Source organism: Elephas maximus, chromosome 24 (genome assembly GCF_024166365.1).
Source record: "Elephas maximus indicus isolate mEleMax1 chromosome 24, mEleMax1 primary haplotype, whole genome shotgun sequence".
Taxonomy (NCBI): Eukaryota; Metazoa; Chordata; class Mammalia; order Proboscidea; family Elephantidae; genus Elephas; species Elephas maximus.
The window spans coordinates 30,854,899-30,871,989 of NC_064842.1; the positions used below are offsets into that span (position 1 = coordinate 30,854,899).

The 17,091-nt window shown below is 43.7% G+C and overlaps 1 protein-coding gene across 1 annotated transcript in view; it reads right to left on the bottom strand.

Moving 5' to 3' along the window:
* Positions 1–6,198, bottom strand: part of KCNK1 (potassium two pore domain channel subfamily K member 1) — a 59,087-nt gene extending 52,889 nt beyond the window's left edge. Inside the window, exon 1 of the mRNA XM_049868308.1 lies at positions 5,763–6,198. Coding sequence (XP_049724265.1) covers positions 5,763–6,117 — 355 coding nt within the window. The 5' untranslated portion in view covers positions 6,118–6,198. The remainder of the gene's footprint in view (positions 1–5,762) is intronic.
* Positions 6,199–17,091: the final 10,893 nt, after the last annotated feature.

A 17,091-nucleotide genomic window follows, 5' to 3' on the forward strand; every position in this document is an offset into this window, starting at 1 on the left:
TAGACCATTATGGGTAGAAATGTTTCTAGAATTTATTACACATTACCTTCTTAAATAGAAGCATGCAGGGCTATTCTTCTTGATATTTCAAGGGCATCATTTACTATATTGTGTTCTAAAACAATGGTGATCTATACGGGTGTATGGAATTGTTTCTTGCAATAGTAATGACTTAGAAGTTCTATCCCTTGAGCTCCTGTGTTGGATTTTTTTTTTTTTTTTTCAATTAAAAAAAAATCACCACAGGCTCAGGCTCTTAAATCAGACATATGGCGTTCAAATCAAGGTCATGCTACTGCTAGCTTTTGTGACCTAGGGGAAGAAGTCATTTAAGCTAAACTGTGTTGTTAGCTGCCCTAGACTCAGCTCCCGAGTCATGGCAACACCATACACGATGGAGCAAAACGCTGTGCGGTCCTATGACATCCTCATGATTGGTTGCCGATCAGACTGTTATAATCCATAGGGTTTTCATTGGCTGATTCTTGGAAGTAGATTGCCAGACCTTTCTTCCTAGTCCATCTTAGTCTGGAAGTTCTGTCGAAGCCTGTTCAATATCACTGCAACACGCAAGCCTACAACACAGACGGGTGGTAGCTGTGCAGGAGGTAAAATGGCTGGGAATCGATCCTGGGTCTCCCTCATCGAAGCTGGGATTTCTGCCACTAAACTTCCAGTGCCTCACACCTAAACACCAGCCTCTGTTAAAATGAGGATAATGATATCTAACATCTCATTACCCGTTACCCTTAACTATTGCCTTCAAGTTGATTCTGACTCATAGTGTTTTCAAGGAGTGGCTGGTAGATTCAAATCGCCTGCCTTTTGGTTAGCAGCCAAACGATTAGGCACTGCGCCACCAGGGCCCCTTGAATTAGGATACCAGACCAAACCCATTGCTATCAAGTCGATTTCGACTCATAGTAACCCTATAGGACAGAGTAGAACTGTCCTATAGGGTTTCCAAGGAGTGGCTGATGGATTTGAACTGCCAGCCTTTTGGTTAGCACCCAACCTCTTAACCGTTGCACCACCAGGGTCCTAGTTCCTTGTACTCTGTGAAAGATAATACATGTAAATATTGCCTGGCACATGACAAGTTTTCAATAAGCAAGATTGTTTTTTAAATATCATTTTATTTGCCTTTTCATAGGCACTCTGGTGGCACAGTGGTTAAAAGCTCAGCTGCTAACCAAAAGATAGACAGTTCTAATAATCCACCAACCACTCCTTAGAAACCCTATGGCGCAGTTCTACTCTGTCCTATACGGTTGCTATGAGTTGGAATTGACTGGATGACAACGGTTTTTTTTTAAGCTGTTACTTACGTTTGACTGGAGCCATGACATCTTTCCCTCTTTAATCTATCATGGGCTCAAAAACCAGATAACTAATTTATTAGAATTAACTGTTAGCTGTCAACATCAGGCATGCTGTGAAAGCCGATGTTTAAGTGGCCTCAAAAAGTCAGGCAGTCCCCTTCCCCCAGGGGACAGCTACGCTAGCTAAAAGTTGCAGGCCCCTTTGGTATTGGATTGGAGGAAATGTTTGTTACACATACTTGCAGTACTACTGCAGGGTCCTTTTTCAAGGGGGTATGGCCTTCTCTTTAGTCAGCGCTCTCAGGTCTGTGTACTGACTTAGATCTGGAAGGGTTTGGAATTTCTGACGGCAGCGGCCTCAGTCTTCTGGGGTTAGTGCTGACACTGCTCCCAGAGACCTGAAATGGTCCTCTGGTTAGAGTGGGGCTTATCGAGTCTGTGAGATAGAAGAATTCTGGCACAAATTCACTTCACCATGAGCCCAGTAAGTCTACGGACCCATTCAGGAGTTCTCTTCCTGGTTCCCGGATGTATAATTGGAACCTAAGGAGTGAAGCCACCACTTGTCTCTCAGTTTGTTGTACTGAGGTGGCTTGTGTGTTGCTGTGATGGTGGAAGCAATGCCACCAGTATTTCAAATACCAGCAGGGTTACCCATGGTGGACGGGTTTCAGCAGAGCTTCCAGGCTAAGACAGACTAGGAAGAAAGGCCTGGTGATTTGCTTTTGAAAATCAGTCAGTGAAAACTATGGATCACAATGTCTGGTCTGCAACTAATCATGAGGATGGTACAGGGCCGGACAGCATTTTGTCTGTTATATAAGCAGTCACCATGAGTCAGGGGACACCTCAGTGGAAACGACAAAAAGATAAATTTAATAACATCATTTCTTACTCCCGAAATATCACCTAGACATTATTTCTTTAACCCTTGAAGGAAAAAAACAATCACAATATAAAAGGTACATGAGAAATACTGTAGTTTATTTTTTTTTAATAGCACCTCACTTTTACATAGCTCTTCCCTCTGAAAATCTCAGAAGTGTTTTGCACTTATTTTCATTCTCATGTGACTTCTATTTGTAGATACGATGCTCTATCTTTTGTTGCTATACATTTTTTAATCAAGGGGAGGTAAAACCAAAAAGAGATGTTAAATTGCCTGTGGGAAATTACTCACAGAGTCCATGCCAGAATTGAGAATGGAGAGAACATTAATGAATTACCACCCTAAGGCTTCTTTCAAATAGGCTTAGTCCAGCTCCTTCCAGAAGTGGAAGCTTGTACTTTATACTGTTACATAAATTCATGTTCCTGCCTTACAAGTGGTGACTACCAAGAACCGCACTTTTATAATGCCCACTGTCACCATTCTGGGCAAGCCAAAGGGACAGTTCTGATTGACTGGGTGGCAATGATTTCCATCAACGGTGTTAGAAGGTAAAACAAACAGCTATACCATGTCTAATATCCACCTGAAAGAGAAGCACAAACCACACTTCCAACTGATCTAAATTGTCTGATTTGCTTCTAGAAAATAGCTTTCTAGTAATGAAGTATACAGGCTTTACTCTAGAAACTACCCAATCCTCTGGCACAAAACCAGCGTTCTAATACCCTAAAAAAACAAACAAAAAATTACCCTAAGAAGCATGAAATACGTCAGATAATGGGTCCATAGAAAACCAGAAGGGTATCCTTGGTTTAGCGCAGTTTCACGCCTGTAACAACAGCTCACTGATTTGCAAATTTTATAAACCAAGAGGAACCTTTTCATTTAGTATATCCTTAAATGCCCCTTGCACTGGTTTCCTAAATGAACTCTTATTTTGCATGCATACAGACTTTCCTAGGAACTACGATGCAATCTGAATACCAATAATAAGACATCTACTCCCCGCCCCTTTCTACAGGAACTGCGTTTTTTCCTAATTAAAAGGGAGAGGAATCTCAGAAACGTTTGTCTATTGGAGGTGTAAGCTGACGACATTTAAATAGGTATGTATGATGTCCAGCTTGCAAATGAGCCTCATCAAGTGATGTGAAATCCCACCAGGAAAAGCAAATGGGTTTCGGAAAAACAGAAACTGCTTCTTCCTTAAAAGGGTAACTCACCTCTTAGTCCTGAAACTGTTCTTTTCCTCATAACACTGTCCTTATTACTGTTCTATCTCACAACTAGATCAATAAGCAACATCATGATACATGGAGAAAAGATCGAAGTTGCCAGCGATTTCATTCTCCTTGGATCCACAATCTACGCCCATGGAAGCAGCAGTCAAGAAATCAAAGGACACACTGCATTGGGTAAATCTGTTGCAAAAGACCTCTTTAAAGTGTTAAACAGCAAAGATGTCACTTTGAGGACTGAGGTGCTCCTGACTCAAGCCATGGTGTTTTCAATCGCCTCACAAGCATGTGAAAGCTAGACAATGACTAAGAAAGATAGAAGAAGAATTGACACCTTTGAGTTGTGGTGCTCGTGAAGAATATTGAATATACATACCATGGACTACCAAAAGAATGAACAAATCTGTTTTGGAAGAAGTATAGCCAGAATGCTCCTTAGAAGCGAGAACGATGAAACGTCATCTCACATACTTTGTATGCTTCATCAGGAGGGATCAGTCCCTGGAGAAGGACACCATGCTTGGTAAAGTGGAGAGTCATGGAAAAAGAAGACGATCCACAATGAGATGGACTGACACAGTGGCTGCAACAATGGGCTCAAGCATAACAACCATCATGAGGATGGCACAGGACCGGGCAGTGTTTCGTTCTGTTGTACATAGGGTCACTATGAGTCGACGACACAACAATCTTCAAAATACCATTACCAGGAAAGTACTAAAAGTAGTGATTCTTCAAAGTGTTTACCCAACGTTGTGACTCACTTGTAGACCTGTGGCCGAGTGGAAACACACACTTCTACAGAGAATGGATGAATCTAAATCTAGCACAAACATACCCAGAAGGAAAGGCATGCACACTTGTAAGGGATCTGAGAACCGAGCCAGGTAAACACAATGGAAGCAGCCGTAGTGAAAATAAAAAATAAAGTGTGGTGCTGGCAGAGAAGCAGGCGTTCTTGGCAAAGCGAGATAACAGGTTTGTGTTGTTTAGCGCTACATTTAACACAGTTTTTAAAATTTCACAACACAAGCTGGAATCCTACTTCTGGCTATTTCAGGGTAAACTTACATTAGTTTAGTCATTCACCCCAGACTTTTGAATAGATTGAATAGATTGTTTTACATCTTCTCCATGGATAGTGGAAGGAGTTAGTCACTACCAAGTAATTACCAAACCACTGAGTTTAGGAGGATGATAATACAAACTCTGAGAAGTGAAGAGGGGGTGGGGTTGGCGGTAGGGGTGGGGGTCAAGGAAATGTTGGCTGTTGATTCACTTGTAAAGATTTGGTGGGGTGAGGTAGGGTGGGGGGAAGACAAAATGCTCCTGGCAGGGTAATCACAAGGCCCCGATTCCAGAACTTAACTGCAAAGTGTGTGCCATTGTGCACGCCAGGGTGGGCTGTTCCAGGATTCGAACTCATAGATCGGGGGAAGGGCTCTGTACCGGACGCTCTTTAAGAGTCTTTACAGCGTCCAAATAAAGAATTATATCTTCACCCAGGTGTATGTGCCTCACCAGCCACGGCTGGGAAAATTCAGTCTCCACTCATTTAATCTGGGGCACATCCCGGACCTCATCCTCCACCTGGGGCGCTCTTCCACTGAGCGCGTGAGCAGTGCCGGGCCTGGGCGCTTGGAAGTTTAAGGGTAACCCCGCTCCCCCAAAGTTGAAAGAACTGCTGCATCAGGGGTGCCCCGTCTTGCCAGATCATAGGCAAACGGACGCTCACGTTCCTCTTTTTCACCTCTCCTCTCACCCTGAAAAGAAACCTTATCTGCCTGTGCGCTCAGCAGTCACCTGCGAAGAGCAGAGTGGCGTCGCTCGGCTACCACCAAAACCTCCCCGAAGGCCCAACACAGCGGAAAAAATATCCGAAACATTAAAAGCGAGGGCACCCTGCGGAAGGTGACCTGTTACCGCAGTAGTATTAGATTCTGCAGCCCCGGCCTCCGAGATGATAGGGTCAGAAGGATGGTGAGGCGCTCGGAGCACTAGACGGGAAGTTGCCATCCTCTCACTACCACGCTCGAGGGTGGCCAGGATGCTTCTGAGTCACCCTGGCGGTTCGGCGCAGGTCGTCTCGAAAAAAAAAAAAAAAATGAAGCCCCTGCAACCACCCAGGCGGAGAGGTTGGAACCACTTCCCAAGAATTGCGGGCGGCAACACCGAAGTCACATTAAGAAGCCACCTCGCCTGCTTCCGGCTCCACGGACCCATCCTCCCCCAAGTCACCGCAGCTGGGCGGCCCGGGGAGTGGTCGGGGACCGCCGCAGGGCCGGCTAGAGTGCCGCGGCGGCCTCCTACCTGTGGTGGAGAGGACGGTGCTGGCGAAGAAGAGCGCGGAGGTGAAGTCCCAGTTCCAGTTGCCGGAGGTGTTGCTGAGCACCGACACGCCGTAGCTGCTGGCCTCCAGGACCCGTGTCAAGAACTGATCCAGCTGCTCCACCGTCAGGCAGTCGTGCTCCTCCAGGAAGCGCCGCTTCGCCTTGTTCAGGTCCTGGCGCAGCAGGTCCTCGTTGGGCAGCTCCACCGACGAGAAGACCACTGCGCCGAACACCAAGTAGAGCACGTAACCGACCACCAGGAAGCCGAAGAACCAGGCCGAGCGGTGCCGCTCCACCAGGCGCACGCAGGACTTGCTGGCCAGCGACTGCAGCATCTTCCTCCCCCACGCGCCGGCGCCACAGCCGCCCGGGCCGAGAGCGCCCGGCGCCGCGCCCTGGTCGGCGCAGCCCGGCCCGCCCCGCGCGCCCGCCGGCACCACCTGCCCAGGCCCGCGCACAGCGCCCCGCCTCTGGTCCCGGCCGGCGGGGGCGGCCCCCGGCGGCACCGATCGCTGCTCGCCCTCGCCGCTCCCGCTCCCGCTCCCGCCGCCCCCTTTGTGCAGCGGCGAGTTCCCAGCGATTGGCTCGCTGCGGCGGGTTTTTTTCTTCCTTCTTTTCCTGCTTCCTTGCAATATAAAAAGCCCAGATGATGTGGCGCTGACGTCGTTAGCCAGCTCAGGTAACCCGAGAGCCGCCTGAGTCCGGGTGGTAAACTTGGCCAGGTTGTTGGTGCGGGTGGCTGGAGAGACACGGAGATGACGTCTGCCCTGCTGGCAGCCCTGGCCTGGCCTGCTGGCCTGGCCGCCCTGGGAGTGGCTCGGGGGCACCCAGACCCCCCCCGGGGCCTCTGCGGGCTGTGCGCCTTCTCCTCCCCCGGTGGGAAAACCGAAGAAGGGGGCTCAGACCCAGAACTGACAGAGCTCAGTGTGTGTGTGGAGGGAGGGGGCGACTTCTGGGAAAGGTTCCAGCTTGTCCAAAGCCCCCTGTCCGAGCCTCCACCTATTTCCCATGTGTTCCCTCCTAGTCAGAGCCACTCTTAAAAAATAGGGAGCGTTGAAATACGGCCCTTCACCCACCTTATCCAGAGCCATTATGATGGTGACAGCTTCAGAATCTAGAACCGAAAGCCACCTTCGATCATAAAGGTCTCCACCCCAACGCCCACCCAAACCCCTTGCCTAAGAAGAAACAAGCGTGAAGGGAAGTTTTAGAAAGGTCCCACTTCTGAGCTTTAGTTCATTAAAATAGGACCTTGGGTTTTACGGTGAAGAATATTCCAACGTGCCAACTGCCAGGAGCAATTGAGCTTTTCTCAGTGTGTGTGTGTATTTCTTAGCTGCCTTGGAGTCGTATCCAATGCATAGCAACTCTGTATGAACAACAGAGGGAAACACTGCCTACACCCTTGGTCCTGCCCAGTCCTGGCCCTCCTCACACTCATTGCTATATTTCATCCCATTGTTGGAGCTGCTGTGTCAATCCATCTCATTGAGGGTCTTCTTTTTCACTGACCCTCTACTTTACCAAGAATAATGTCTTTCTCCAGGGACTGGTCCCTCCTGATTAACATATGCAAAGTACGTAAGACAAAGACTTGCCATCCTCACTTCTAAGGAGTATTCTGGCTGTACTTCTTCCAAAACAGATCTGTTCATTCTTCTGGTATATTCAGTGTTCTTCACCAACACCATAATTCAAATGCATCAATTCTTCTTTGGTCTTCCTTATTCATTGTCCAGGTCTTGCATGCGTATGAGGCAATTGAAAATACCCTGGCTTGGGTCAGACACACCTTAGTCCTCAAAGTGACATCTTGGCTTTTGAACACTTTAAAGAGGTCTTTTGCAGCAGATTTGCCCAGTGCAATGCATCTTTTGATTTCTTGACTGCTGCTTCCATGGGCATTGATTGTGGATCCAAGTAAAATGAAATCCTTGACAGCTTCAGTATCTTCTGTTTGTCATGATGTTGCTTATTTATCCAGCACGAGGACTTTTGTTTTCTTTTGTTGAGGCATAATCCATACTGAAGGCTTTGATCTTCATCAGTCCTCTTCACGTTCAGTAAGCAAGGTTGTGTCATCTGTATATTGAAAGTTGTTCATGAGTCTTGCTCTCATCCTGATGCCTCGTTCTTCTTCATATAGTCCAGCTTCTCAGATTTTTTTCTCAGCATACAGATTGAATAAGTATGGTGAAAGAATACAACCCTGATGCACACCTCTCCTGTTTTAAACCACAAAGTATTTCTATATTCTGTTGGAACAACTGCTTCTTGGTCTGTGTACAGGTTCCAAATGAGCACAATTAAGTGTTCTGGAATTCCTACTCTTCACAATGTTACCCATAATTTATTATGATTCACCAAGTTGAGTGCCCTTGGGTAGTCAATAAAACACAGGTAAACATCCTTCTGGTATAATCTGCTTTCAGCCAAGATTCATCTGACATTAGCAATGATATTCCTCATTTCATATCCTTTTCTGAATCCAGCGTGAATTTCTGGCAGTTCCCTGTCAATGTACTGCTGCAGCCATTTTTTAAGTATCTTCAGCAAATTTTACTTGCATGTGATACTAATGACATTGGTCGATAATTTCTGCATTCTGTTGAATAACTGGTCTTTGTGTTTTTAAGGTGATACAAATGTTCACAAGGGTCAGTGAACTGCCATATTGTGGGTGAAAAAAAATTGTGTATCATTTCTGGAAAGGCAGTTTGGTAATATGATTCAAGAACCTTGAAAGAGTTTTTGTGCTTTGACTCAGTGATGAGTCTTAAGGAAAAAAAAAAAAAAAAAAAAACCAGAGAGACAAAGATTTATATATAAGGCTGTCCATAAAAGTTGTATACATAATAATGAATCAGGAACAACCTAAATGTTCCAAAATAAGGAAAATATTCAATAAATTAAGCTATCTCTACGGCATGGATGCCATACCAAAAAAAACCAAACCCATTGCCACAGAGTCAATTCCACCTTATAGTGACCCTATAGGACAGAGTAGAACTGCCCCATAGAGTTTCCAAGGAGCACATTTTGGTTAGCAGTTGTAGCTCTTAACCGCTACGCCAACAGGGCTGCTATTAAAAATGGGTTTGAATCACTATTACTAAAGGTATTTCAAACCATAGAAAAGGATGGAATACTACCTAACTCATTCTATGAAGCCAGCATATCCCTGATACCAAAACCAGGTAAAGACACCACAAAAAAAGAAAATTATAGACCTATATCCCTCATGAACATAGATGCAAAAATCCTCAAAAAAATTATAGCCAATAGAATTCAACAACATATCAAAAAAATAATTCACCATGACCAAGTGGGATTTATACCAGGTATGCAAGGTTGGTTCAATATTAGAAAAACCATTAATATAATCTACCATATAAATAAAGCAAAAGACAAAAACCGCATGATCTTATCAATTGGTGCAGAAAAGGCATTTGACAAAGTTCAACACCCATTCATGATAAAAGCTCTCAGCAAAATAGGAACAGAAGGAAAATTCCTTAACATAATAAAGGGCATTTATACACAGCCAACAGCCAATATCATTCTAAATGGAGAAAGCCTGAAAGCATTTCTCTTGAGAATGGGAACCAGACAAGGATGCCCTTTATCGCCACTCTTATTCAACATTGTGCTGGAGGTCCTAGCCAGAGCAATTAGGCTGGACAAAGAAATAAAGGGTATCTGGATTGGCAAGGAAGAAGTAAAATTATCTCTATTTGCAGATGACATGATCTTATACACAGAAAACCCTAAGGAATCCTCCAGAAAACTACTGAAACTAATAGAAGAGTTTGGCAGAGTCTCAGGTTACAAGATAAACATACAAAAATCACTTGGATTCCTCTACATCAACAAAAAGAACCTCGAAGAGGAAATTGCCAAATCAATACCATTCACAGTAGCCCCCAAGAAGATAAAATACTTAGGAATAAACCTTAGCAAAGATGTAAAAGACCTATACAAAGAAAACTGCAAAGTACTAGTGCAAGAAACTAAAAGGGACTTACATAAGTGGAAAAACATACCTTGCTCATGGATAGGAAGACTTAACATAGTAAAAATGTCTTCTACCAAAAGCCATCTATATATACAATGCACTTCCGATCCAAATTCCAATGACATTTTTTAATGTGATGGAGAAACAAATCAACTTCATATGGAAGGGAAAGAAGCCCCGGATAAGTAAAGCATTACCGAAAAAGAAGAAGAAAGTGGGAGGCCTCACTCTACCTGATTTTAGAACATATTTTACAGCCACAGTAGTCAAAACAGCCTGGTACTGGTACAACAACAGGCACATAGACCAATGGAACAGCGTTGAGAACCCAGATATAAATGCATCCACATATGAGCAGCTGATATTTGACAAAGCCCAATGTCAGTTAACTGGGGAAAAGATAGTCTTTTTAACAAATGGTGCTGGCATAACTGGATATCCATCTGCAAAAACATGAAACAGGACCCATACCTCACACCTTGCACAAAAACTAACTCCAAATGGATCAAAGACCGAAACATAAAGACTAAAATGATAAAGATCATGGAAGAAAAAATAGGGACAGCGTTAGGAGCCATAATACAAGGCATAAACAGAATACAAAACATTACTAAAAATGACGAAGAGAAACCAGATAACTGGGAGCTCCTAAAAATCAAACACCTATGCTCATCTAAAGACTTCACCAAAAGAGTAAAAAGACCACCTACAGACTGGGAAAAGGTTTTCAGCTATGACATCTCCGACCAGTGCCTGATCTCTAAAATCTATATGATTCTGTTAAAACTCAACTACTAAAAGACAAACGACCCAATTAAAAATTGGCCAAAGGATATGAACACACACTTCACTAAAGAAGATATTCAGGCAGCTAACAGATACATGAGAAAATGCTCTCGATCATTAGCCATTAGAAAAATGCAAATTGAAACTACGATGAGATTCCATCTCACACCAACAAGGCTGGCATTAATCCAAAAAACACAAAATAATAAATGTTGGAGAGGCTATGGAGAGATTGAAACACTTCTACACTGCTGGTGGGAATGTAAAATGGTACAACCACTTTGGAAATCGATCTGGCATTTCCTTAAAAAGCTAGAAATAGAACTACCATATGACCCAGAAATCCCACTTCTCAGCATATATCCTAGAGAAATAAGAGCCTTTACACGAATAGATACATGCACACCCGTGTTTATTGCAGCACTGTTTACAATAGCAAAAAGCTGGAAGCAACCAAGGTGTCCATCAATGGACGAATGGATAAATAAATTATGGTATATTCACACAATGGAATATTACGCATCGATAAAGAACAATGATAAAGCTGTGAAACATTTCATAACATGGAGGAACCTGGAAGGCATTATGCTGAGTGAAATTAGTCAGATGCCAAGGGGCAAATATTGTATAAGACCACTATTGTAAGATCTTGAGAAATAGTTTAAACTGAGAAGAACACATTCTTTTGTGGTTATGAGAGGGAGGAGGGTGGGAGAGGGTTATTTACTGATTAGATAGTAGATAAGAACTACTTTAGGTGAAGGGAAGGAGAACACTCAATACAGGTCAGGTCAGCACAACTGGACTGCACCAAAAGCAAAGAAGTTTCCTGAATAAACTGAAGACTTCAAAGGTCAGTGGAGCAAAGGCGGGGGTTTGGAGACTATGGCTTCAGGGGACATCTAAGTCAATTGGCAAAATAAATTCTATTAAGAAAACATTCTGCATCCCACTTTGAAGTGTGGCATCTGGGGTCTTTAATGCTAACAAGCGGCCATCTAAGATGCATCAATTAGTCTCAACCGACCTGGATCAAAGGAGAATGAAGAACACCAAGGTCACAAGGTAATTATGAGCCCAAGAGACAGAAAGGGTGACATGAACTACAGACTACATTGTCCTGAGACCAGAAGAACTAGATGGTGCCCAGCCACAACTGATGACTGCCCTGGCAGGGAGCACAATAGAGAACCCCTGAGGGAGCAGGAGAACAGTGGGATGCAGACCCCAAATTCTCATCAAAAGACCAGACTTAATGGTCTGACTAAGACTACAAGAATCCTGGTGATCATGGGCCCCAAACCCTCTGTTGGCCCAGGACAGGAACCATTTCTGAAGCCAACTCATCAGACATGGATTGGGCTGGACAATGGGTTGGAGAGAGATGCTGATGAGGAGTGAGCTACTTGCATCAGGTGGACACTTGAGACTATGTTGGCATCTCCTATCTGGAGGGGAGAGAGGAGGGTAGAGGGGGTTAGAAACTGGCAAAATGGTCACGAAAGGAGAGACTGGAAGGAGGGAGCGGGCTGACTCATTAGGGGGAGAGTAAGTGGGAGTATGTAGTAAGGTGTATATAAGTTTATGTGTGAGAGACTGACTTGATTTGTAAACTTTCACTTAAAGCACAATAAAAATTATTAAAAAAAAAAAAAGGCCAGACTTACTGGTCTGACAGAGACTGGAGAAACCCTGAGAGTGGGGGCCCCCAGACACCCTTTTAACTCAGTACTGAAGTCAGTCCTGAGGTTCAACTTTCAGCCAAAGATTAGACAAGCCCATAAAACAAACAATAATGTGCATAGCTCAGCCATGTATACAAGACTAAATGAGTACACCAGCTCAGGGGCAAGGATGAGAAGGCAGGAGGGGACAGGAAAGCTGGACGAGTGGAAATGGGAAACCCAAGGTCAAGAAGGGGAGAATGTTGACACATCATGGGGTTGGCAACCAATGTCACAAAACAATATGTGTATTGGTTGTTTAATGAGAAGCTAATTTGCTCTGTAAACCTTCATCTAAAGCACAATTAAAAAAAAAAAAGATGTACTTTTTTTAATATAACATAAACTTTATATTCTTTAATGTGTTTGCTTTATAACATTGGTCTTGGTTAGAGATTATTACTAGAGTCAATGTCCTGTGTTCTAAGATGAAATATAGAAGATATATATTGAAAAGAAAAAAAAAATGGGTTTGAAGACTTTGGGAGCATAAGCAAAACTGCGTAAAATACATGTAAAACAGAACTGTAGCTGCGTAATAGATGAACTGCATGGAAATAAAATCAGCTCCTAACTATTGTCTTTGGATGATAAGCCAAAACCAAACCCATTGCCGTCAAGTCGATTTCGACTTATAGCTACCCTATAGGACAGAGTAGAACTGTCCCTTAGGGTTTCCAAGGAGTGCCTGCTGGATCACTATGCCACCAGAGTTTCCTTTGGGTGATAGTGGAAGTTATAAAAGAAAAAGAAAAACCCGTTGCCATCCAGTGGACGCTGACTCATGGTGACCACACGTTACCAAGGATTATTTTTGGCTATAATCTTTGCAGAAACAGATCTCCAGGACTTTTTTTCACACCACAGTTGAATGGGTTTAAACTGAAACTTTTAGGTTAGTAGCCAAGTCCAAACTATTTGTGACCCAGGGACCTTAGTGGAGGATCCAGGTGACTTTCATTTCTGTATACCTTTTAATATTTTTTCAATTTTTCTATGGTGCACATACATTAAAAATAAAACTGAATTGTACAATTATTTACTACAATACCTAGCTGAAAATCTGCCTACTTTCCTGAAGTTCTAAAAAAAAAAAAATCATATGTTGTATTTACATAGAAACTTTCATGAATATGTCTAGCATACTCTTACGTAATTTTTTGCTTTCAGTGAATAACCCCACCTCCTACTTTACTCAGAACATTGAAGCCATCTCTAAACTTTACACCTCTGCACTTCAAAATCTCTTTTAATCAGGAATCCATTTCTTTGCTCTTACCAAAAAACAAACCTGTTAAAATCGAGTGGATTCTGGCTCATGGCAACCCCTGAGGAAAAACACATCTCCTTATTTTCAAGGTAAAGACATTAACCCCACCAGTCTCAGTCCCTCAGCCTCCCTCCCTTCCCCCATCAGCTACCCTGTACACTTTTATAAATTCAGTTGAGTCTTCTCTGCCACCTTCTTTCTCCCTGCCTGAAGACTATCTGTAGGGTCACTAGGAGTCAGAATCGACTGGATGGCAACAGGTTTGGTTTTTTGGTTTTCTTTTTTATAAGTTACCTCAAGTCTCTGCTCTCCTACAGTGTCTCTCTCTGGAGTGTGCTGTGTAACCCTTGCCTGCCTACCCTTCCTTCTTGATCTTGGCCAATTTCATATGCTGAGGGACCTCTTTGTTCTGAGATCATCTTCTCCTGCCTCTCAGTATGCCTTTCCTCCCTGTCTGCTTCTCCACACCTCTCCAGACTTAACTTGTCCTATTGTCTCAGTGACTGCTGGTGTGGTTCCTTCTGCTTGGACAGCACCTCCTCCATCTCCGTCTGCAACGCAGTACCTGTCCTTCAGGACCTGGCTTAAACCTAGACCTTTTCCGCGAAACCTCTGATGCCTCATTGGGATGTGATTTCTTCATCCTCCAAAACTATATACCCTTTGAATGCTACATTTGTTTTTTGGAGGGGGGGGGGGTACATGTGATTAACAACTGCACATTCAGATGTGGCTGTATTATCATACATTCAAATATACACATATATTTCTAGCAGTTTAAATACATTGTTGGGAATTCTTTAACACTATCCTATCAAAAGGAGCCCTTGTGGCACAGTGGTTAAGAGCTTGGCTGCTAACCAAAAGGTGGACAGTTTGAAACCACCAGCCACTTATTGAAAACCCTGTGGGGCAGTTCTACTCTGTCCTGTATGGTCACTATTAGTCGGAATCGACTCAAAGACAATGGGTTATCCCATCAAAAGGTAGGATCTATGTCCCCTACCCTTGAAACTGGATGGATTTGACTGCCTGGACCAATAGCATATAGCAGAGATGACACTGTGATTTCCAAGGCTAGATCATAAGGGGCCAGAAGCTTCCTACCTTGTTCACTAGAACACTCCACTCTTGGAGCCCTGGGACACCAAGTAAGATCACTGAGGACACTATGCTGGAGAGGCCATACATAGCTGTTCCAGTTGACAGTTCCAGCTGACCCCATCCTTCCAACCATCACCATCAAGGTACTAGACATGTGAGTGAGGCCATCTTCAATCCTCCAGACCAGGCCATCTACTAGTTGAATACCATCAAGTGATCTCTATAATTGTCACATGGAACAGAAGAATCTCCCAGCAAAGCCCTGCTTGAATCATGAAATATAATACAATGGTTGTTTTCAGCAATTAAGTATTGAGATACTTGTGACATGTTGTTGTTGTTGTTGTTGTTAGGTGCCGTCGAGTTGATTCCAACTCATAGCAACCCTATGCACAACAGAACGAAACACTGCCCGGTCCTGCACCATCCTTACAATCGTTGTTACCCTTGAGCCCATTGTTGCAGCCACTGTGTCAATCCACCTCGTTGAGGGTCTCCCTCTTTTCTGCTGATCCTGTACTCTGCCAAGCATGATGTCCTTCTCCAGGGACTGATCCCTCCTGACAACATGTCCAAAGTATGTAAGATGCAGTCTCGCCATCCTTGCTTCTAAGGAGCATTCTGGTTGTACTTCTTCTAAGACAGATTTGTTCGTTCTTTTGGCAGTCCATGGTATATTCAATATTCTTCGCCAACACCACAATTCAAAGGCGTCAACTCTTCTTCGGTCTTCCATATTCATTGATCAGCTTTCACATGCATATGATGCGATTGAAAATAGCATGGCTTGGGTCAGGTGCACCTTAGTCTTCAGGGTGACATCTTTGCTCTTCAACACTTTGAAGAGGTCCTTTGCAGCAGATTTACCCAATGCAATGAGTCTTTTGATTTCTTGACTGCTGCTTCTATGGCTGTTGATTGTGGATCCAAGTAAAATGAAATCCTTGACAACTTCAATCTTTTCTCTGTTTATCATGATGTTGTTCATTGGTCCAGTTGTGAGGATTTTTGTTTTCTTTATGTTGAGGTGTAATCCATACTGAAGGCTGTGGTCTTTGGTCTTCATTAGTAAGTGACATAATGATAGATAACTGCAACAACATACATTTCGTCTATGTTGACCTTTAAAAATTGTTATTAGACATTTTCTTTAGATGAATTTGCCAATCTCTCCCACATTTCACTTCTGTGGCTGAGACTCTGCCCTAGTTTTACATTACAACTAGGCTAGGTTAACCATACTGTTAAATCATATTACCCTTAGATTACAAATTAAAAAATTTCAAAACCAAATCTATTGCTGTCAAGTCAACTCCTACTTACGGCGACCCCATGTGTTACAGAGTAAAATTGATCCAGAGGGGTTTCTTGGGTATAATCTTTACAGAAGCAGATTGCCAGTCTTTTGTGGCATCACTGGGTGGGTTTGAACCCCCCACACTGAAGTTAGTAGTCGAGTGCCAATCTACCCAAGGACCTCCAGACTGCAAACAGCAACTGAAAATAGGGTGAGAGTGGTTCTGATCAGGGCACAGATCCTGCCTTTGCAGGGAGAAATCTGCTGAGTAGACAGCAGTGTGAGTGTGGGGCAGAGGGGTGCTAAGAATTCTGGCTCCCAGAGTTGACCGGAATCAAGATAATCCAGGTTGGCCACCTTCTTTTCATTTTTTCACTGCTCTAGACAGGTTCACCTGTTTTCGCAGAAGTTAACAGTCTCAGAAAAATTAGGATGTTTTTCTTTTATAAGAAGTTTTCTTCTACAGTTTCTTCTCCGCTTGGTTTGTATATACCTCACTGGGGACTGCATACTTCCCTCCTGGCATCCCCCAACATAAATTCAGGGGACATATGATCAGAAGCTAACATCCTTGCTGCCCTGTCCTCACCCCAACGTGCCAGAGACCATCGCTAAGCATTTCTCACCAGAGAATGGGGATGTGCAAGAAAGTCCCAAGGCAAATGCAGAGGTTTACAAAAGAGGAGCAAGGGGTGGAGTGGGGGGGGGTTGGGAAATGAAGGGGGTGGGGGCCATAGTGTGTCACCAGGCTCAGAGCTGCTTGCTGCATCCTGTTCCCACTAATTGACATGATTTGCTAACAGGTGACCATGCTATATGAGAAACAAACCTTGCACTTGGCACAGAGCCTTGTGAGTCTGACACAGAGCTAATGATGTAAATGATCAGCTGTTGTGCTGTAGATAATTAGGCATAAATGGCAAGCCATTTATGTAAACGGTACTAATTATCTCAACATTTTGGGATGATGAGAACAATTTGCGGAGATGGCAGTTCTATAGGAAAGCCTTTCACTTGAGGTCAAAAAGTGAAATTCACAAACACAAGGTGGAGGAAAACCAGTTAATCAGCTGCAAGCACAGGAAGTTAACCATTGGGTTGACATGGGACACA